The sequence below is a fragment of the Patella vulgata genome, chromosome 8 (assembly GCF_932274485.2).
Source record: "Patella vulgata chromosome 8, xgPatVulg1.2, whole genome shotgun sequence".
In the NCBI taxonomy this organism is placed as follows: domain Eukaryota; kingdom Metazoa; phylum Mollusca; class Gastropoda; family Patellidae; genus Patella; species Patella vulgata.
Window position 1 is genome coordinate 27,302,578 of NC_065886.2, and position 25,142 is coordinate 27,327,719.

The 25,142-nt window shown below is 35.2% G+C and overlaps 1 protein-coding gene across 1 annotated transcript in view; it reads right to left on the bottom strand.

Moving 5' to 3' along the window:
* Positions 1-25,142, bottom strand: part of LOC126829736 (glutamate receptor 1) — a 52,027-nt gene that overhangs the window by 18,199 nt on the left and 8,686 nt on the right. The window contains exons 2-8 of the mRNA XM_050559847.1: positions 7,696-7,848; positions 5,825-6,073; positions 3,995-4,191; positions 3,210-3,263; positions 1,871-2,032; positions 896-1,105; positions 334-441 (exon numbers count right to left, since the gene is read on the bottom strand). Of these exons, the coding sequence (XP_050415804.1) occupies positions 334-441; positions 896-1,105; positions 1,871-2,032; positions 3,210-3,263; positions 3,995-4,191; positions 5,825-6,073; positions 7,696-7,848 (1,133 nt within the window). The remainder of the gene's footprint in view (positions 1-333; positions 442-895; positions 1,106-1,870; positions 2,033-3,209; positions 3,264-3,994; positions 4,192-5,824; positions 6,074-7,695; positions 7,849-25,142) is intronic.

Genomic DNA, 25,142 nt, shown 5'->3' on the forward strand with positions numbered 1-25,142 from the left:
ATTGATGATCCATCATTGCCATTGCATTTCTCAGATTGATTATTTAACGTTTAATTTAGAAAACAAAATCAAAATACAAACGCTAGATAACGTCTCGGTCTGTATTTAATCGGAGTTAAAAACAGGTCTATCAATAATATCTCGCGGATAACAAAATGGCGGCTAGATTATTACATAGCCAGTAGCCTAGATCCGTGAAATTTCAATTTAACATATCTGTGTTAATACTGAACGGAACTGAACCGTGTTTGGACTGATATTCCTATTCGAGACACATCGAGACTTTAAAGAAACGGGAATTTCGACATGTTAATGAATTAATAACATACTAACCCGTCTTAGTTTTTTCTCGTATTCCATATGCATAATATCTACTTCTTGTAATCTTCGTATACCATTCTTATTAAATGATACATTACCAGTTAACCCTTGGATCTGTACCTTTAATATAATCATAGTTAACGATTGGTCTTTCATTACAACAATGCACGTGTAACTAAAAATACACATACACCAATTGAATAAAAGGCAACGTAAATGAACAAAAAAAAAGAAAAACAAGGAATTTAAAAATATATTCAAGCTTTTTTCTATATAAATAATATTCCAATGGCCAGACAGGGCATGTGTGTGTTGACTACAATGATCTATAATATCTATAAAATTGTCAGATTCATAATGTCTTATTTTCCTTTTAACCCATAAAGATTGAAGGCCGGGTAATTTGATTTTATGAAATAATGTGTAATAAAAGATGTTTGAAGTGTTAATTAAGGACATTATTGAACTACGGATTTACGGCATAACTATGAGGGTTTTATGAGATAATTCCAGAATCATAATTGAAATAGATCTAAAAATGGTGGTAAATTAATTTTCTTTTATAATATCTTACCGACGTTATAGCTTTTTGAATAACGTCTCCATGAGTCCATGGTCTTAAAGGATCTGACCGACACTGTATGCCTTTACTGTCATTATTATAAACAGCTCCGTGACGTAATGTTTTAAATACACATCTATCGTCATCTGTACACCTATCTAATATTTGTTTAAAGGCCTGCAGTATGACCTCAATACCATCTACCGCCAGGGCAACGTCTGTCTGAAAAAGAATATGTGTCAGTTTTGTTCTTTGAATTCGCAATTATAAGGTTCCATTATAAAACGAAAATCCTTGTTTAATAATTAAAATACCTCGAACATTTAGATAAAATGTGGAGAGGGTGGGAAGAATTCAATTACTGTATTATTTATTTATCCAGAGTAGACGATATTATTTAATTGTTTGGACATGATTTAGGTCAACCTAAGAGAATAGTTGTAAACAACATGCTTACATCTGACTGTTTAATTTAATTACACGTACGTCCATTAAGCAACATCTATTTCAGAATCAAATTTTATACACACATTTTACACGTAATGCAATTAGACTAGACAATTCACCTTGGATCCCATGCAAGACAAACTATATTAATTCTCTTCAGCTTGCAAGTTATATTTGCTTTTTATTGACGTATCATTAAAGCAATGGATACACATTCTGATATTTTCATTCTCTCTTATAAACATGCGTATAAACAAGGCGCCAACATTCACAAACTTCTGTTTGTCTACAAATATACTACCGTAGTCCGAGAAGTTTATAGAGATTGCAGTATATAAAGAATCAATATTAATATTCAAGTTATTGTGTATACTGGGAAACAAAAGGAACGACGAACATAATTTGGGTCAAAGAGCAGGCTTTGCCTCCCCAAATAGTACAGTATAGATGAGGATAAAGGGCATTTCTTTTGTCGATGACTACATTATAGCACTACGAGTATATTGCATGTATGTAATCAATATTTTATGTTTTACTTACAGAAATCCGACGACCTCGTAGCTTATTTCTCACTTTGTTTGGGTCTTTAGGCGGTTTTAAAATTTTTGCCAGTTGGTCTTGACTTTGTGGCTTAAATAATCGAAATCCCGTCACATTCACCCCTCCGTGAATAAAAGATTTCAGATCCAATTTTCCAATATCCTGTAAGAGAGACAAGTTATTACTGTTTTTACTGTCGTAAATATAGAGTGTTTGATATTCCTCAACATGCTGGCAGCAACAATCCCTTTTATCGACGTAAACGGATATTGTGGCTGAACTCCAGAGACCACCTTTAATCCGATTTAAAAAAGTTAGCCATGATTTACCTCACCGCTCAACCACTCAAATTAGTTGGTTACCAGCAATAATGTGTGCAAAAAATCTGATTACAAGCCTATATCGAAATACAGAAGCAATCTTGCCAACACATATATGTCTTGACGAAAATAATTTACTTGCATCAACCGCATAGACGTCTTTTTGTTCAACATAAGATGCATAGCCTAATCCAAAAGTGTTTTCCTTTATTAAAGTTCTATAATTTGATGAAATAGAGTGTAGTTATGCCAAAACCTAATGAAAAATATGTATAAATTTTTATTTGTACAGATTTGTGTAATGATAATGGGCCACCCAAATGGTAATCTGTGAATATTTTGTGTTGTTTAATTGTCGAGATCTAGACACCTGAAAACCGTACTGAATTTCTAAAATATTTTCCAAAAATTACTCACAAGAATCTCACACCCGATTTAATAACTTGATATAAACAGAGAAATATGACAAATGTGTTGTACAGGATTGTGACCTTTTAATTAAACATTAAATTACGTTAAACATGATGTAGCTCAATTTAGATCGGTTTCGTTCAAAGCTACATTATGTAATTCTAAATCTGCCTATTGAAGGTCGAAATTTTGGCTTCACCTGTTATAAACTATTATTTAGACATTTATTCACATGACAAGCCTAAATTAAACTCACTAGAACATCGAGTGGCCGAGTTTTGATAAGATGACAACAACCGCGGGATTTAAAAAAATATAACGATCAAATGGATACTCATGTCTCGATTGCCAAGTACCGTTGCTACTATAATAAACATATTCATATATCATTATCTATTCTAAAACTACTATAGCAAGAACAGCCAGCCCATTATCTAAATCTTACAAAAAACATCTTTCTATAATAACAACCTTATTATTTATCTATAATAAGCTAAATAAATTTGTAGGTATTTGAGAGTAACATAGATGAACTTGACTAAACATTTATTGGAAATAAAAGCTGAAGATAAAAACTGCTGTAATTCATATGAGCTTAAACTACTTACTGGTCCACCTAATAAATAATGATATCCATCTCTATTCATACCAACATCAACAATCTGAAATATAAGATAATATTAACTGAGAACAGATCTAATAATAGATGGTTTAAAGGAGTGCAGTATCTAATCCCCCCGGGTAAATAATATGTACAACAGAAACTAGGATTGTAACAAAGTGATGGACAAGATATATCCCGATGGGAGACAAACACATTATTAAAGCCTGTACACGTTATATAGGTAAATTGGATTAGTGCTAAGCTTGCTGTTCAAGGTTCTGGGATTTTGTTTTATAACACGTTACAAGTTAAAATGAATTATTGCTAAGCTGACCATGAATGTTTTTTTTTGTTTTTTTTTAACGACACGATTCCAATCCGATTTTATCTCGAGCTCAATGTGATTTGAAGCTAAGATATCGCAATGTTCCCGGGGACATGCCTCAAACCCAAGTCAATCCGTTACCATTTTCAGGCTACATATACCAGGAGGAAGATGATATGTAAAACGAAGACACTTAATGAACCTAAATTTGCCTAGAATTAGGAGATAATCATTTTCCAAAAAGCATTGTCTTTAGTTTTGGAATTCGACAAGATATTTGTAATAATGAAAATGGCACTGTCATTATATTTTATGGGTAGATGATTTTAATTTTTATAAAATAATCAAATTGAAAGTAGACAAATCAAATTGTAAATAAAGCATTGGTAGACCCACTGTCAATCTAGACGTAATCAGTACAGATAGAATACAATTTAATATCTTCTAAGAATAGAAACAGTTACTTGATTTAATAAATGTTGATAGGATGTGGCGCTAGACAGAGCAATAACTATTCTTTTCTTGTTGTGGGTACCAGTCCTGTCCATTCTTCGTAGCATTTCATGGGAGTCATTTAAATTTCGGATACGTCTGGCATCAATAATTATATTATTCGCTGGGTCTCGGAAAGCATCATACAGTTTTTGCAATTGCCATAAACCTGAATACGTAAATGAGAGCAAATAATCTTATTTTTGTGAAAGACAATATAACGCAAACAAAACATTTGATATCGGTCGATAGCTCGTGCACTTTATCAACGAAAACGTGATTACCAATAGAGCAGAATAATTCTTGAAAAATATGACGCATGCAGTCATTATCAATTGAATTAATCAGTTGGGAATTCTTGATGTTTTGAGTGCACAGAATATATTTAGTGATATGCTCTCATCAAAAAACGAAAGAAAACAAATTATTGATAAATGTCTTTCCATAATTTGTTAGGCTTTTATTTGTACAACAGAATATTAATGTAATTTAAATGCTCAAATAACAAAACAATATTAGTTATTTTTATGTGAAATAAATCTAGTTTAGTCTGTTGGGCGCTGAGTTTAAAAGGAGACCAGTTGGTATTTCAGTTATGCAATCACCCGTTTAAATAATTTCACAGGCCGTTTAACAAACTGTCACGTTTAAACGTTCTTATTGTTAAACATGACTATCAATTTAAACTTATAAAAGTTTATGTTTTGAAATAATGTTTATCTATCTACAGTGCTACTTACTGTAAACACACGTTATTTGTAGCAAACCAATTCAGGAATTAAAAAGTATTTTCAAACGTTTAAAAGTTTATGTTGTTGAGTTATTTTGTTTGCCAACCAATTTAAGAATTATTAAGAGTATTAAAACGTTTTATTTGAAAAATGTGGAGGTTTGTAAATGACCATAAGTTTGCAAATGATCAAAATACGGGTTTTTATAAATTATAACATTATTCTTACTTTAGGCATTTATCATTTTTAAAGAATTAAAATTATTTAGCATTAAACATGCATTATGCAAGAGCTAAATCTGTCTACTGCAGGTCTTTCTTTAGGTCTGAATTAATGTTATCTAAATGATTAATTAGACATTAATCAACTTATCAAGATCATAATCAACTATCGATGTCATCATCGTTAGCAAGGTCCAGAGTGAAGCAATTTAACTGAAATATTTTAGCATATTCTGTTTCCATTATCGATCTTTTAACTCTTATAGCAAGAACTGTCTGCTCTTTATCTAATCTTACCTATTGCCTCTTTAAAAAAGAAAGTAAAGGTCAATAGGCGTTTTTCATTATCAGAATTTAAATCATTAATTAGTATTTCATAGCAAATTAATGAGCATTAAGAATTCATCAATCTGATTAAAATACAGATCTATATTTTTTTTCGTTTTTTTTTTTTTTTTACTTTCGATGGTCTACACTACATGAAGATCTGACAAGTTGTATTCGAAGGTCGTATCAGGGGTCGTACGAGCGGCTTTTGACCCAATGACGTCATACATTGATTAATCAATCAGCGTAGACGTTTCTAGTGGTTTACCCACAGTTCCGTACATGGTACGCCAAGATGTCAACGTAACAGACCGTTCCATTGGCTTAGCCCTCACTTCAACCAAAACGCCTGTAATATAACAACTCTTCCAGATCCTAGTGTAGTAAAGACAAGTAAAATGAAATTTTGAACTATAAAAACGAAACGAAATAGAATTTGTGTTTTAATCAGATTGAGTATTTATATATGTCAGTTAAAAGCAATGCAAAAGATAATTATTTAATTATATATCGCTAAACTCACCATCATCGGAATCAAAGAGATAGTAAATTTTACCCCAACCAAACCATTTAACAAGGTCTATGATGACTTCAATATAAGAGGGGCTCAGGCTGATTTCGTAACGGTAGCCATCTCTGACATCATTTCTGTTAGATGTGAAGACAACGTACGGTATATTTAAGGCCTGGCTGTAAGATTGGATGGTATTAAAAGATTTAGGTTTACTGGTACCAAACAAAACAAATACACCTTTGTGAAGTTGCGTACAAACTGAAACAGGAAAATACAACATGAAAAATTAGTTTTCCCTTATAATACAATCTAAATTCAACCGATTATTTCTTTTAAAAGTTAATTTTCGTGATTTCTGCGTTTCTGGAATGATATACTGGACTCCCAAGACAAAAATCTGGATTTTTTGTTCTAAATACTCATATATCTTTAATAATTAAATACTCCGGTCGTCAAACACTATGTTACCCTCAATCATGTCCACAATTTCAATGCTTCCGTGTTACATATTGTGACACGAACACCATAACATTGGGGGCATAATTATTGTTTTTACCATGACCTACCTTCAAATAGAAATCATTTACATTTAGACATGATTTACAACTATTCACGTTTAATAGACTCTAACCACGTGTCCTGTCATTCAAGGGCGATATTCGTGGCTTTCGTTGGAAGAGAAGATGATTATAATTGCCAATTAATGAAGGCTGCAGACAAAACATGATCCTTTTCGAACAAGGGACATAAATTGGTGACATTCATTTACTCCAGCCCCCAGGTTTCATCAAACATATATAACTAAGGGTGGCTTCAATTAGGCACTTTTAGACCATTCCATCCTTTGTGACTTTGGCATTCTATTACCGATTAGCCGCTTCAATGGAATCCCCTTTAGAAATCAACACGCTACTATCTAAACAGCCAATAAGTGCCCCTCGCTAGTCGAGTGACAATCAAAGGATTTTTTTTTACCAAAATCGTGCGTGAGGGGTAAATAATTGAGCTTATAAGAATCGATCAATTGGTGGATATTGTAAAATATTTGATTAGTGAAATCTCCCTTTCAGCTAACCGCCCAAGTTAAATTCCTTCCATCGTTTTCACGTCTATCAAGTATTAAGCTAACGGGAAATTACTACTTGGTCATCTTGATTTCGGTCTTTTGACCCTTCACCTTTGCTATATGTCTTCCTATTTTCAAATAATCAATCCGGAACTAAAATCGAGGGGTTTAAGACGGTGGGGTGTAGAAAAACGTATATACTGACATTTATTCTATGTCAATAATTTAAATGTATCTAAAAAATTTAGGGAATGAATTGAATTTGTTGCAATATTAATTGAAAAGGATTTACCTTATTTTATAATTAATTAGAAAACCATGTGATATTTACATAACGCATAATATGCATAGGAATGGCCGTGTAGCATGCAACCGTACAACTAGCTATATGAACTCCTCAAAAGGGAAGTAATAGCACGTGTATTATTGGCCGTGCACAATCATAGTCTGGTGGTCTGGACATGCACATAGTATTGTGGACTTGCTGTATAAATATATAAACCAGTGAAACTGTCGTGCACAACAAACTTATGTTGAACTTGACCGGTCAGTTATAGTTGTGCCCGTAACTACGAAACCGGAAGCCGTAAGCCAACGTCGCCTAGCCTATGTTACTTACCGGTCCGAGCTACCCCAATTCACCAATTTTTAGCTCCGAGGCACCCCTAGTGTAGCCGCCAACCCTGAACAAACAGACAGACAAACACGCGACAGTAACAAGTATTAGTATAGATAATAATAAGTTATTTACTCTCCATGATAACCCTTTCGGAAATTATGTAGATACTGTAGATACTGATTTAATTAAACTTACTGGCTTGACTTAATTTGTAGCTATCTGATACATCGACTATATCAATTGTAGTGTTGAATAAAATTCTAGTATGTACGTTATTTTTATTCTTATAGGCTATTACCCTGGATACGGCTCGCTCCACATCTTCTGCTGATTTATCTAATATAATTCCTGCAATTAACCAGAAAATAAGCCATCAATTACAGTCTAGACTAAGTTTACGTTGGATAAGTAGTATGTAAAGATATGCTTTTCTACTGGGGGATACATTGGCAAGACAACTTAAACCCCAAAGTACGATGGCCTTAAAATTACTTCAAAACACACCAGGAGGGAGAAGACTTGGTTTTAAATAAGTCAATAGAGACATTATCCAGTATTTAGATACAGTGGAATTTTTCTTCTCTGCAAAAGGTACCTTAATTGGTCTTCGATTAAAATGGAACATAAAACAAAATCTGCTAAGTGGTTAACTTAAATTAAATACATTCGTATATTTTACATTCATGGTTATTTTCGTTTTGTGGAGCTTCTACATATGTTGCTATATATTTCGTCTGATGTCATTCGGCTGTACTAATTATTCATTAATATAGACACCGGCATTCCATAACTAGTTATTATTTTCTTCCACGAATTGAAATTATCCTCTAGACAGGCTGATGTGACAAACTCTACCAGATATAGTGTTATTATTTCGTAAATTTTTCAATGAATATAATTATTTTTATATAAAAGAGCGTGTAATTTGTACAGTTGGCTGCCAAGTGTTTATAATATTTATTATTTTGTTTTTAAAGAGCAATTCTGGGTTTGTTAAAAAAAATCGTAAAATTCATGCGTATCTGTTCTTCCAGGGGTCACGTAACAATGTAGAATGCGTATTGAATTATTTAAATACCAGAACTGAAGGCTGGTACGCTATGATATGATATAACATGGGATGATGATACTGATACAATATGGGTAGACCATATGAGATAAATGGGTAGGTTCTGTTATCTATATAAGTGATGGTGTTTGACCGGGTGTAATGTCTGTCGCCTGTCTGACCTGGAGTTTGTTTCTGGAAACTAATGTGCACAAGCCAATTATTGAAATAAAAATACACCATAGGTTATTCCCACATGTTGATTTATTCACTGTCACACAGTTCGTTGGAGAAGACGCACTGATCTTTTAATTTTTCTATGCCACCATACCAGAGTTCAGGAAGGACAGTTATTAAAGACTGCCGCAATCATATAGACTGTGCGAAAAGGTTTAGGGCAGGAGTTTTGTCAAATCCTACTTTTTATTCACGATGATACAATGTCAAGAATGCGGCATTCTGTCGTAAAGAAGACAATGTCTTTTGATAAACTGAAAGAAGCAGTGGTATTATGTACCATATATTGCAAAAACGGGAGAAAAGACCAGAAAAGGTCTTAATACCACGTCTGCTAAATAGCGACACAGTATTCACATTACAGATTGTGCGGACTGAATTCAAACTGAAACGCGCCACACTGAATGCGCATAACTAGCAGAAGTGAAGGTCATTCATATCCAAGATGGGTGCGCCCGTCATTCCTTTTCGTTTTCGAATTTTGGCAAATTGAGTGTGACGCCTAAATCCTGAATAAGACTTTATTCCGAGTTCAATTCAGATTAAACCCCCAGTGTGAACGCACCGTAAGTACCAGTAAGGCGGCCGATTCCGATGCAGGGATTTAATTTATACATTTTTGAGGACATTTTTTAATGAATCTGAATTATGACGTCAAAAATGTTTTTTACCCGATTCTTTGATACAACTTCATAATACTGGCGGCCATCTTCGATTCATGTTAATTATTCAACACCCCTACCATTTCCAGCGTCACATGACGCCATTAAATATGCTTTTCCCCCTGATACTCATAATACATTATAATGCTCTGAAGAGAGTAATGGCGACCATTTTGGATTTATGTTAATTACTCAAAACTTCCACCCCTACCAGAGGGCAGATACCCCTCTTTCAGAACTCCGTGAAATAAATTATGTTCCAGTTTGTTCTCGGTACACACTATACACATATATATTATCTTTACCCGTCTAATGCTCATTGATTGTTTGTTATATGCTGTGTGTCAGCACAATGTCTTCTACTGATATGCCACAGTGCATTATTGAACATATGGTGGGTCTTACATAAATATAGATCGTATCTGAATAACAACAAACCCGAACAGAACTCATATAACATTGATCGATTCATAAACAGCAAACTGTAACTTTGTTATAAATTGAACTGACAAATGAATGCATGACCTTGGATGTTTGAAAAATAAAATACCACTACAAGTATGAATTCATCGCTTAGCATTCGGTTTTATATTTTCTCAGTTCTATCCAATTTCGTTTTTAGTGTTTACTAATATTTGTAGTGTCCCAGTCAAAAGCATTTAATCAATATTCACATAATATTTTCGTTGGTCGTTTCTTATATACTCGGAGGCAAAAGAGGCGCACTTGTTTGATAATAAAACATTCTTCAACCACACGCAATGCACTGTAAATAATATTTGTGTATTTTTACCGTACATTGACTGGCAGAAAGTTGCCAGAAAATTGACAAACAGTGAGTGTAAAATACTTCGATGTAAATCTGCATTGTTCTCGTAAATATAATGTGAGGTAAATTTACATTCACTCTAAATTTACACGGTGGTTGTAAATTTACCTCAAAGTTATCTTAAACTGACTGTAAATTTACACCTCAAAGTTATTTTACACTCTCTGTAAATTTACGTGGTGTTTGTAAATCTAAATCTACCATTAGAGGTGCATTTACAAGTCGTTGTTCAAATACAGTGATTTTACTGGCATGTTTCTGTTAGTCATTTTACGGTAAAAATACAATTTGAAGTGTATAATATTTACTTGAAATATACCTTGATATTTTATAAAGGAATGTGTTTGTCCCCACTCGGCTAGGTAGTCTTAGGTTTGATTCTGGCGAACACATAAAGTTTTGCGGACCTTTCAGCCGAGCAAGCAAAACATCATTCGATAATGGAAAGAAATTCAATGAAATGGGGTTTAACGCCCTACTGTTCTGCTTCTTACAATGGAAAGAGTAGGAGGCATGACACGAAGCAAAATGTCCCACACAACCCCTTTGTATAGCATATAACTGTCTTTATACGCCAGTTAGCTAGGTGCATTCAGATTTTGAATAACATGTTTCTCTAAAATAGACTAATCTGACTGACATAACATTAAATATTTTGCACAAAATTAGATATGTGGAATAACCGATTTGAACACTATTTGACAGTAAATTTACAATTTGTTGTAAAAATACTATTTCAAATGGCATTTCTGTTAATATACATCTCACATAATGTAAACTGACATATGGTTGTATTTGTACATTACGTTTGATGTAATCTTGCATGTGGCCAAAGAGAGAATAACCGATGTGGCCACTATTTGACAGTTAATTTACAATTTGCTGTAAAAATAATAATTCAAATGGCATTTCTGGTTATATACAGCTCACTTAATGTAAACTGGCATATGGTTGTGTTTCTATATTAAGTTTGATGTAATATTACATAAGCTTTGTATTCATATGCATTTACATCGTTTTAAATGTAAGTTAATAAACCATGTGATATTACTTTATTTTAAGTATACTTAAACCTGAAAATATACTTTAAAATTTTAACAGTTTAATAGAGATCTTTTACGTGCACGCCAACGTGTTTCGTCCCATTCGAACGACTAGACAGCCACCTTATCCGGCCCTCCGTCCTGCATCACTGACAAGGGGGAACCACGCCGGAAAATCTGGATGAACTTTTTCGGCCAATGCAGGGATTAAACACCCGACCTCCATGCTAGCGATCCAGCGTCTTACCCACTTAGCCACCGTGACCCCCCTTATAAGTGGACTATAGACTAAAGGTAATGAAGCGATGTACAATTACACGTTTCCTGTAAATTGTACACAAATTCCGTATTTAAACATGTTTGAATAGTAGAATTACCGATAAAAACAGTTAAACATACATTATGCAAGAGCTAAATCTGCCTGTTTTAGACCTTTCTTTATTCCTGAAATGTTATCTAAATTATTAATTATTAATTAGGCTCCGATTTACTGTTCGACTTCCATTCATGATTTAATCATGAAATGGATAATCGAGACTATGTTTTTTATCGTACCGACTTTAGTAATGATGATCGAGGCTAGGCCGAAAATTCAATCGCTAAAATCTCGGTTCAGAGTGGATAAATTTGACTGAAATTTTCAGCAAATTCCCTTTACATTATCTAGTTTTTAACTATTATAGTGAGATCTGCCAACTCTTTATCTAATCTTCCATAATGTATCTTTAAAGTATAATATACATGTACTTTTAACCAACATAGTTGTATCAATACAAGTTACATGTAATAAAAATACACTTTTATTGTTAATTTACCAATTTATTTTACAGTAATCACATGTTACCGCACTAATACAGTAAATTTATAGTATAAAAACATGCAGTGTTTTTTTTTACAGCGTTATGTTAAAGAAATTATGTATTTTTTTCTCTGTAATTTTACATTTATTTTTAACAGTGTGTATTACGTTAGCTATTTTATGCATGCGTTAAAGGTACATTCTTATAGGAAAATACTGACGTTTTGGTCCATACAGATTAATTCCCACTCTTATAAAAAAAAAAGAGGGGGCTATATTGGCCCAAACTTATTGAACTCGACCAAATTCCACCCTTTTCTGTCGACTTGTTTTAGAGCACCATATTCATCTTTTCCCCTATAGTTCAGAACAAGATACACTTTTTCCTTCATGGTCGGTTTTGAAGTGCTAAGCGTAAAAATATTGATCGGAATGCAACATACTTAAAATATACAGTTTATTGAAAAGTGCCGAAAATTAGCCTTTGTGGTACATTTTTTTTTTCAAATTTAATTACAGAAATACAATTTCTGACTACTATACGTTCTCATCATATCCAATGTCGTCATTTGTACCATTATGGTAGTGTGCATAAGTGTATATTTGTATTTATTGTTTTAGTATTTTGTCTTATTGTACTTTTAACCCTTGTCGGTGCACGCGGGGTCTCCGTGGACCCCATGCACATGTTTTTATAGTGTTTTGTAATAACTACTTTCTGAAATTTAATGACTTTGTCTCCTATACATTTTTACGCGAAGCGAAGAGATGGGTATTCATCTTCTTCCTACATGCATAGTTATGTTACATGCAACCCCCAAACCGCTGCGTGTTACATTGTAAACCACACCATAATTTACAATTATAATATTTTTGTAAACCACCGTGATTTACAATATAGTACATGGTAATGCAGGGACTTATCTAGTGACAGTCAATTATATTTTTGAATTGTCAGATATCCTGCCACAGTCTTCGAAGGAATTGTTAGTGAGCAGAAATTCGCCCGTGTATCTATTATCACTCGTCACTTCAGTCAGTTATATAGAAGGATAACCCATTTTTCCTTTTGCGTTCGTCACTTCCGTTTCTTGAAATTTTCACAACGCATCTATCGTAGCAATGATCTCTGTGTTAAAATTATATTTGGAACGTGTTTAACCAGTTCTATCACATATGTGATAATGACTGTCACAAATATTGTCCTTTAAATTTTAACGCAGTCTTGCATCGAAGTGGGCGACGTTGAACAGTAGCAAGGTGGCTACGGCTCTCGACCGCCGTCAGTTTCCCCTTGGGTCGGATTAGGAATAAGAGAGGCCCTAGGCAATCCCCAACCCTCACGACTAGAGGAAGATGAAAATGTGTTTTAAACATAATTGATGAGGGAAGCCGAGGATCATGACGGGCGTTTAAGACAGAGTACGTGTAATAAAGGCTTTATTATGACAGTGTCAATACTATTGTACACCTTGGTCAATCATACGATTCATACGGTTGGTGGTTCGAATCTCACTTTTAGATGAATTGTTCATTTGTCTATTTGAGAGTAATTGATATGTTTTATTAAGATCATTAAGTTTTATTGAGCACGCCGATAATCCAATGAAAGCTCGTGGACAACTACGAAGCCAATTCCCGTCGGCGCCAGGTAAACCATGAACGACTACAGGCTTTTTAAAGTATTTCTTTCAAGACGTTTTGATAAAACACATACTAATGTATTTTAGGCTGGTAGTAAACACCATACGTATGAAAAGATAAAAATAAATGTTAGTTGTTCTTCATCTATTACCGTCGATTATCTCCAAAATAGCTGAATTACAGACTAATTTCATGGGTTATTGCCTCCTTTACCCAGTTTTTGTCAAGTCGTTTCCGGTCATTTTTATCTTTGTGAACTAGCTATAGGGGTGTCAAACTTTGGGTGACGAAAAATGATGAATTTAGATAGGCTTTGATATCCAGTCAGTAAACATATCACGTTCGCTCGAATCGTCTGAAATTAATTTTGTGGTAACAGCACTAGGTCTGTTTCCTACGTATAATAAAGGTGCCAGGACTTGCCAAAGTTGATGTTTGAGAAAAAATGTTTTTTTTAATTATCTCAGTCAGGAATAGAAACATTTATCTGATATTGCACATTTATGTGTTTTGAGATTATCCCAACTTATAAACAAAATTTGGTTCAAATCTGTGATTGAAGCCTTGACGCCTGGTGCTCTCGTGGACGCGTTCTCAACTAATAAGAATGACCTGGACGAGAAGTATATTAAGATAGGGATTTGTCGTAAAACACCAGGCATCTAGTTTTCTTTAGTAACTAGGTACAATAAGCAACACGACAAACAATGTGACAATATCTGCTGTAATGTCTCAAAGCTTTGTTGGAATGGGGCAGCCTCGTGTTCAGATAGTGGAATTCAGAACCTCAAAGAAAATCAGTATTACTAATAGAATTGAGACTGTACATAGAACGTCTTGTACTTATAAACATCCTAACAGGCCTGGAAAAAAATATATTAATTGATCCCCCTTGAAGAATCTTTTTAAAGGCTACTAAAACTCAGTACGCAATCTTTCAGTGCCATTTGACACTCTACGATTCAGCTTGGTTGATAATTTACGACTCCAGTCAGGGGTTATAAAATCACCTTGATCGAAATATCTAAATGTCTTACTTAATATCCGCGAAAGCAGCGTGTAAAAGGTTGAGGAAATAAGCCGTCGGTTAGTTGCTAGTTGTCATTCTCCTTATGTCCAATTTAAGAAGCAGTAAATACCCAGATCAATCATAGGTCTTCATTACATCGATATCCTGTTAGTAATTTATATACACTCAATGTTAGACAAAATCTTGTTATCCTCGTATTAACAAGTCGATGCCAGTGGTATCTTCTTAAGAAGCTTGTAGCTTACATTAGATTATGGGCCACCCTTGGTCACATTACTCCAAACCAAGTTAGGACCATTAAACACAGCCCACGTTTCTGGTTAAATTAATGGATAAATACACTGGTCAACTATTTGTAGGCTAAACCGAAGTTAGTCCGAGCTCAGTGTTATCATAATATGATCTTAGATTATTCACTTATATAGGGAGAATTATCTTGGTTGAAAGATGAGATTTACGTATAAAACAAACGAAAATATCAACTTATTTATTGCTATACCTATCTAACATGATATACCAGTCACACAATTAAATTTATAATTTTAGTCAATTTCAGAAGTAAATAATCACTGTTACCGTAATTAATTTAAAGACATGAGTGAAACCTGATCGGTAATAATAACAAAGGCATATACTGTAGAATATAAACCCGAGCAAGATCCAATGTAATTCCAACTTCGAACGGAGGACTCTCGACTCAATTGTTTTATTTAAATACATGAACGTTTGAAAGTTAAACTGGACAACATACAATTAAACATACATTATGCAAGAGCTAAATCTGCCTATTGCGTGTCTTTCATCAGGCCTGAAATGTTATCTAAATTATTAATTAGACATTAATTAACTTATCCAGACCATAATCAACTCTCAATGGCATCGCTAGCCTGCGATGTTTATTGGATTAGTTTCCGATTTGCTGTTTGAGTTTCATTCATAATTAAATAAAAAAATGGATAATCGAGACTATGTTTATTATCCTAAAGACATTAGTAATGGTGATCGAGGCTAGCCCCAATATTCAATCGCTAAAATTTCGGGTCATAGTGGATCAATTGACTAAAATTTTCAGCAAATTGCCTTTACATTATCTAGTTTTTAACTATTATAGTGAGAATTAACAGCTCTTTAACTAATCTCCCATAATGTATCTTTAATTTGTCACTGTGAGACATTGATCAATGTATACATGCAGTAACATGAATCTTTCCATTGTTTTAATATATTGTACATTTATCTTTCCATTGTTTTTAATCTATTGTATATATATATACGTCATCGATTCCTGATGTCAGCTATGATTGTAATCATGATCTATATCCTATTCGCCGCGTTTATTATAAATAATCGACTGTAGATTTGTCACATGAATTAAAGTTGTCTAGTCTCTTCGGTATCTGATAAGTCAGTACCGTAAGTCGTGTTGTGTCTTAGTAAAATATATGGAATATCCAAAGTTTAGAACTTCCAAAATATCACCAGCCTGGTGGGGTTAATGGATCAGTTGGTCTCTCTGCTATGTCTTCAGTAAAACGTCGTGTGTTATTTTAACCAAATCGATCAAATCAATTCCGGTTAAATATATTATAGATGTAGTATTTTTAAGATACAATACGCCCACTCTATGTCTCGAAAAAAAAACGATAGCCACAGACAACAACTTATCAGAAAGGAAATCCTTGACGTTGACCAAATTTGATAATGATTCTTTATGGCTCAATCGTGTTCCAAGTTTCAGAAAATCCGTTAAGAACTAAAGCCCTCTCTCATGAACCCAATGCTTCACACTGAATTAAACAAAAATAATCTAATAAAAATTTGGGCCTTTATCGCTTTTACGAGGTTTTCGGATAAGGAACAAAGGGTGGGCTGGGGAGGGGGGGGGGTGTAATTTCGGAACGGAAGGTCGCGGAACCGTTTATAGCGGTTACAGAAAAGTCGATATAACTCTAGAATGGAAGGTTGTTGAAAGCTGAATATCGATTGGGTTTATTTTCTCACAAGCCCATTGCTTCAAACCAAATTTGAAATAACAAGCCAACAGTGAGGCTGATGTCCCCCGCCGAAATAGGAAAATAATTAGAGGACACATATAAATTTATCACAAATTATCTTTTACAAAGTATTGAACAATCAAACAGTATATCTTTACTTATAGTCTAAGCATACAATGTTTTTGATGGAATAATTATAGCATATTAAGGGGAAAACATGCTCTATGCCTACAGATCTAGAGTTTGGTTGTATCAACGGGTCTATTTTCCATCTTGCTGCAAGTTGTGCAAAGTTCACTGTTTTCTTTCTGTCATTAAATGTCAATTCATTATTGCATACTACATATTTAATTAATTTATAATAGTTTCTTTTTCAATTTGTTTTTTCCATTTATTTGTTTATTTACCTTGCCTATATTCATTGTATTGGATTGTATTGGAATTGCTCAATTGATCGATCTTAGTCAAGGTATTACTGTAATGAAACTATACACCAAGTTTCATCACTCTCACTTAATTAGAACTAAAGTTATAGTGTCCCAAAGCATCAACCAATCAAATTGTTTATCTACTTAATTAGAACTAAAGTTATAGTGTCCCAAAGCATCAACCAATCAAATTGTTTATCTCTGCTTACCCTAAGCGGAACGGACAGACAAACAGACAGACGGACGAACCCATTTTAATAGTTCCCTGCTTTCTTCGAAAGGCAGGGGACAATAAGCATGAACATTTACTCAATTCGAAGATCAACCAATCAAATTGTTTATCTCTGCTTACCATAAGCGGAACGGACAGACAGACAAACAGACAGACGGACGAACCCATTTTAATAGTTCCCTGCTTTCTTCGAAAGACGGGGGACAATCAAAGTAGGAGAGTTATTGTTTTCCAAAGTCTCGACCAATCAAATTGCGTATCGCTCTGCTTACCCTGAGCAGAAAATGCTCATTATCAAACTTAGTCAAGGTAATACTGTAATGAAACTATACACCAAGTTTCATCAATCTCACTTAATTAGAACTAAAGTTATCGTGTCCCAAAGCATCAACCAATCAAATTGCTTATCTCTGCTTACCCTAAGCGGAAAATGCTCATCTTCGAACTACATCAAGGCATTGACCTAATCAACACATACACCAAGTTTGAACATTCTAGCTCAATTAGGAAGAGAGTTATCGTGCCCCAAAGTATCAACCAATCAAATTGCTTATCTCTGCTTACCCTAAGCGGAAAATGCTCATCTTCGAACTCCATCTAGGCATTGACCTAATAAACACATACACCAAGTTTGAATATTCTAGCTCAATTAAAAGTTATCGTGTCCCAAAGCATCAACCAATCAAATTGCTTATCTCTGCTTACCCTTAGCGGAAAATGCTCATCTTCGAACTCCATCAAGGCATTGACCTAATCAACACATACACCAAGTTTGAACATTCTAGCCCAATTAGGAAGAGAGTTATCGTGTCCCAAAGCATCAACCAATCAAATTGCTTATTTCTGCTTACCCTAAGCGGAAAATGCTCATCTTCGAACTCCATCAAGGCATTGACCTAATAAACACATACACCAAGTTTGAACATTCTAGCTCAATTAGGAAGCGAGTTATTGTGTCCCAAAAAGTGTGACGGACAGACAGACGGACAGACAGACGGACGGACAGACAGACAGACAGACGGACGAACCCATTTTAATAGTCCCCTGCTTTCTTCGAAAGGCGGGGGACAAAAATACATTAAAAACTGTAACCACTATTGTATTCAGAAGGTATCCGGAAAAGGGGTGTAACCCCGGTTGTAGATTTCGTCCTCTCACAACCTCAATGCCTCTCAACCAATTTGAACTATAGCATTGAACGCGTTCAAAAGGTTTTCGGAAAGGTGTGTGGTGGAATGCTGAATATCGATATTATTCGTCCTCTCGTGACCACAATGCTTCACGCCAAATTTAAAAAAAAAAATCTGTTAAAAATTGTAGCCTCCATTAAATTCACAAACCAATTGTTGACGGACGGTCGGAAGGGCCAACCAATGTGGGTGTATAAAATGACTTTAAGAGTTTATGAAGCTTGGACTTTTTTTAAGTACCCCTAGTCATGCAACACAATCTTAATCGTGTGGAAAATATACCGTCTCACGAGCCCGTGGATTAATTTCTTTAGATGATATCCAAATATGGGTAATACGTATGATAAATACATCCAAATACAAAATTGGTTGTTTTGCATAAAATGGACGAAACCGTCAATTGTACATTGGCGTTCTATTTATGTTCTTCACTAATGTCAGTTGAGAAATTGGCAAATATACCATTTCCTTGTTGAAAATAAAACGTTTACTTTTCAATGCGCCATGATTGCCCCCAAAACAAGGGAGGTAATGTTACCCCCGTCCACCAGGTATCATTATACGTGCTGCTTAACCACTGACCTGGACAGTGGAGACAACTCCCTCCTTTCATTATGCAGACTTAGTTTTCCAAAGAAATATGATACCCTGGGCGAGTAGACAATATCTAAAAAATTTATGATTCCTTTCATAGTATAATTGAGATTTGACAACCTATAAAGCAACATAAGGAAATAATTATGATGTTGCTTTCTTAGAAAATATGAAATTATAGACTTAAGATTTTATAGGTCATTTATTTCAAATATATATATATATCTAACATCCAATGAAAAACCATAATACCTACGATTTTATTTAGCTTATAAAACCGATTAATGGTGTTCTGATTCGTCAACCAATAGAGTGCTTGTCAATGAGGAAACAACCATCGACGACATCTTTACAGGACTACGATACGAGAGAGAGAAATGGGGTTTAACGACCACTCGACACAAATTATAGGTCATTTCGGGACTAACACATGATTCAATATTATTTCAATAATTCACTTGCGCGTAGAGGTGTTCAGCAGTGGGAGGAAACCGGAGGAACCGGAGAAGGCCCACGAGGTTGGACGGGCGACCCTACTCCTTGTCACGTACAACTGGGGAATCGAAACCACGCCAGTTGACTCAACGACAGACCTTATATGTGGCTAAACAAATCAAACGAAACAATATTACGTAGATTAAAGTAAATATTATACGGATTATCTGAGTAACAGAAATCTAACATTATGAACAATACGTTAACTCCACTTGATAATTAAGAAGACGGTCGGATTGCACATTACCACTCTCGACCAAGATCTGTAATAATAGGATATCGCACCGATTCTGATACACAACCAATTCCAAACAAAAACACTACATATCACTGGCATATTGTGATAGAAATTCCCATTTTGCTCACAACGACTATTTGTTTTTATTTTGAGTCACTGGATTTATTCTCGCAGAAAATATTTTTCTAACTTGCTGCCATGGTCTTTTAACATTAAGCAAAGTGACGTATTCTCTTTTCGTCTCATCAATTAGTACTTAATAAACAAGCACGAGTTCGTTAAACCCAGATTTGCTATCATTTATTTTGGCTTCGTCTAAAAAACGGTCTTTAGACTGTCAAAAATCTCCAGTTACTCACAAAACCAAATAATGACTCAGAAGAAAACAATAGCTACGTAGTTTGTTTTATCTTTGACTAACGTGTTGGTTGAAAGACATGATTTACATTCTTAAAAAAGGAAGAAAGGTTCATTTTAATACAAATTTTGAAAGCTAAAATAAATTTCGTATACAGAATTGTAGTATGATTCCACAAACCACAACAAAACAGAAGTCTTGACGTGTAGAACGATAGCAAATGCCGGGGGGGGGGGGGGTCACGGTGGCTAATAGTAAGTGCAAGGGAATGCACCACACATAATTTACACACAAAAAACAAACAAATATACAGACAAGACACAATACGCAGAAATCACAAACAAACGAACAATTCAAACTAAGTGAATGGAGATGGGTGTAAGACGCTGGCTCGCTAGCCTGGGGGTCGGTTGTTCGATCCCTGCATTGGCCGAAAAATTTCATCCAGATTCTCCGATCAGTGATGCGGGACGGAGGGCCCGACAAGGAAAACTGTCTAGTCATTCGGATGGGACGAAAAACCGAGGTCCCGTGTACACATTGGTGTGCACGTAAAAGATCCCTTGACAGTTGGGGTTGGGGGTGGATGGCCGAATGGTTAGCACGCGCGCGCTGTATCATGCGGTCTGTCATTGAATCAACTGGCGGGGTTTCGATTCCCCGGTTGTACGTGACAAGGAGTAGGGTCGCCTGTCCAACTCGTGGGTTTTCTCCGGGTCCTCCGGTTTCCTCCCACACCTAAAGACCCCTACGCGCAAGCGAATTATGGAAATAGAATTGAACCATGTGTTAGTCCCGAAATTACCTAGTTTGTGTCGAGTGGACGTTAATCCCCATTTCTCTCTCTCTCTCCCCCTTGACAGTTGGATTTCGATATAAGAGCAGACTGTATGGCGTATCCCCGTCTTCATTAGTCCAGGTCTGAGTAGAACAATAGGACGTTAAACTCGATTTCATTTCATTTCATTTCTGATGCAAATGTATTTGTCTAAACAAGTCAAAAGAAACAATATTTTGTAGGTTAAGGTAGTTAAGTATTTCATACTTAGTATTAATCAGACAATTCTAGCAAGTTTGAATGAAAATATTAAAACCTCTGAACGGCAAAGAGATGGTAACGTTTCTTTTACAAGGAGAATAAAGGCAGCTTCAGACCAAATTGAAAATCCTCCCACATCAATGATGTTTCACACCATATTTGAAAAAACATTTAGCCTATACCGTGTTCACAAGGTTTTCGGAAAAGCGGGTAACTCCAGAAGAGAATGGGGCGGTACGCAGAATATCCTCTCACGACCCCAATGCTTCAATACAAGAGTGGGGCGGGAGGGATACTACGGACGGAAGTCGAGGAACGCTGAATGTCGATATGGTTCGTCATCTCCCGACACAAATGCATCACATGAAATTTGAAAAGAAAATCCGTTAAAAACTGTAGCCACTATCAAGTCGACAAATAACTCGGTAACACGGAATATGGGTAATGATTCAAAACAACTTTTTAAAAAATCCGTTTATAAAACTGTAACATCTAACGCTTTATCGAGCCAACTGTTAATTAAGGGACCGACGGACAGGGGTGAAGACAAAATGTAGGCGTATATAAATAGCAGTAAGTCCTTAAGTGTGACATATAAGTGAGCTCAGGATTTGAAATTTATAAATTTACATTTTCTGGTCAAAGTTTAAATGTGTGTAAGTTACGATGTGTAATGAATACTTGTAACAATGAAGGTATATTGAGAACTATTAAATATACGTGATTAAACTTTTTGGAAGATTTTTGATCAGATCAGCGTTGATTTAATGTCAGTTTAAAGTATATCTTTATCTTTTAGGGTGTATATGTCTACTGTCTCCCACTTTTAAGTTTAACGGAAAACTGGTAATGGATGGAGATTTGCAAAACAACCAACAAAGGGAATACACTACAATATGCCCAACCCTTATCATAAGTTCTGACGCTAAGTAGTGTAGCCATTATACCATCGTTTTAATAAAAAAAATACCGTTTTCATGACTTGTTTCTTGCTAGAAGAACTGGATGCTTAAACCATAAATTAGTGACAGTTTTAAAATACATTTTATGTTTTAAATTATACATATTAACTAGGATATGATGTATATACACGTGTGCAATAATACAGATCTTATAATTATAGATATTAAAATACTTTAAATTGTTAGATATAGGAACCCAGACACGTAAATCACAGTTCATATCGTGTGAAATCAACCAGTTTAAGTAGGGAACCACCACTGGTATAAAATAACTGGATTGATTTCGTCTAGCCCTTTAGTTGTCGTATCGACATCTGCTTTGCTCCTTTAATTGATAAATGACCTTCATATGGTGAGCTGTTTCATTAAAATATCATGTAAGCAATTTATATACTTCAAGCTTCACTTTGTTAACACGATGACTTGATTCAGACGATGATAAACCATTTCAATTACTGTTCGAGTCCGAGCCCTATCTTTATATATAAAATGGCTACATGAAAGCATGCACTGAGAACAGTTTGCGACTATCTCTGGAATCTTCCAGTGATCGTTGAACACCAAAGAAACTATGATAAGCAGTAAAATTGACTGCCATGCCATAAATGTAATTATCCTGAAATTACATAGTTGATCACTTCAATGGAAAATCTATAAAATTAGAGCTCAAGACATTTCTGATACAATAAAAATAAAACATACGGTTGTTGTTGGCTTTCACTTCTAATAACCTGTGACGTTTAGCGATAAGAGAAGACATAGATAGGGTAGAAATTACAATTAACAAACAAAATGTAATTATCTAGAGTTTTTATGTCAGTCATAATTACCTCCGTACACACGCGACGCCATTTATATAGTAATTATATCCGCCCTTCCTATCTACTTCTAGCTTTCCGATCAAATCGTATTTAACAAGAAAAAAAATAATTTTATTTTGTAATCATTTAATGGAAACACGTTCAATAATTGTTACAAAAGATACGAACAGGAGCGATAACAATATATGATATAAAAACGAATGGTGTATTTCTAATAGAGAAATCAACAATGACGTACTAGAATACCATTCTTTATAATCGGTATAGATAACATGCTAGAAATCAATAGTAGTATAATAGGGGTTAACGTCTGTACTTAGATATTTGGCTACTTTGAGCTGTTCATCGGCCTGAAAGAGGAAGAAGCCTTAAGACTCTCCCACCCTGACGTCTTAGTGCAAACCCTGGGGACCACCAAAACATGCCCTCTTTATTCCAGAGGAGGAACTACCTCATGAAACCATACAACAGACGAGGCTGGGCTGGTTCAGGCATGGCGGTGGGGCAGTCTTGGCCTTTCCCTTCTTGCCTATGGTAGCCTTGGTTGCAGGCATCTCTCAAAGGTTCCAAAAACAACAAGCAAAGGCAATTTGGCAGTAAAGTTGTGCTCTCGCTGAATGAGAAGCGAAAACTCCTAAGAGATCTTGAGCGTCCATGAAAAAGGGTGACTACTTGTATCAACTCGTATTTGCTCGCGAGTCATTCGTGTCAGGTAGTAAGCAGCAATGGTACCCAGCAGAGCGTCATAGATCGTCGGTGATCCTAGTGCATCTCAACAGAGCGTGGTGTTTGTCTTGTCCACGGCTGACGCCGATCACCACGATTTGGAAGCATGATTAGATGCGATCTGGCGCCTTTGGTTACGATCTGATGCGATTATCATAATTGACAATTAATCTTGTTGATCGTAGAAAAGTTTTGAACCGTCCAAAACTTTTCTACGATCAACACGATTGCCATGACTGACCTCAAGATATGATAAGACATGATAGGATCACCACGATTACTCCACGATTAAGGGCACGATTTCAAGTGGGAATCTTGAATAACATTGTCATGGATGATCGTTGGATTCTACTAAGAGGTTGGCTTAAGCCACATGATTGGCATGGTCGCGGGTAACAGGGTCATAATCAAATATAATGTTGCCAAATAGTCAAGTATAAAATACCAAAGTATCCAAATTGATTGAACTTTGCAAATAAATAAGAAAGGATTCGTGTGTTCTAGTCACCAAAAACGACGCATGTGTGTCTTAAACATTTTCCATTGAACTCGCTTTATAAAGTAATGACTCATTGGATTAGTCAGCAACATGTCAAAATGGCGTTTTGATTTTAACTGATGCATTAATGATAAAAATAAAATGTTATATAATAAAATTGTCTGTCCCCAATCTGCCAGGAATCACTTAGGAATACCCCGAACCCCTACGAATTGAGCTGATGACGGGTTCGGCAGCGATCGGTAGCTTTTTTATAGCTTTTAGGGATCCAGAAATATACCAAATTTCCAAGAATAGTGCCGAATATCGTAAACTTTTCGTAGTTCTTCTATCGGTATCATTCGTTGAGATCGAAGTGTATTTGTAACTAAATTCGGCATATTCCTTAACAATGCGGCCTATTAGTACAATTTGGCATATTCTTAACTCTTTCCAAACTCAATTGCTACAAATTTCTCAGAATCGAATAGAAAGCTATCACGGACGATAATAAAGGGTTAGGATTCGTAGACCGGACACTAAATTTCGTGGCCGAGTTACGAACTGCTACGAACAATACGAATGTGTAAGTCAGGCATTAGGCTGACAAATCACGATCACTCAAGACTACCTATGTTTGGCAAGGACCAATCGGACGACCACTTTGGTCGCAGAAAGGTTTTTGAACATGATCGAAAACGACGTAAAATGCAATCATGTCGATTTTTTGTCGTACATCAATAATCGATCTCTTTTAAAGTAAGGTTTATAGAAACGCTGATGTATTAAAGACCC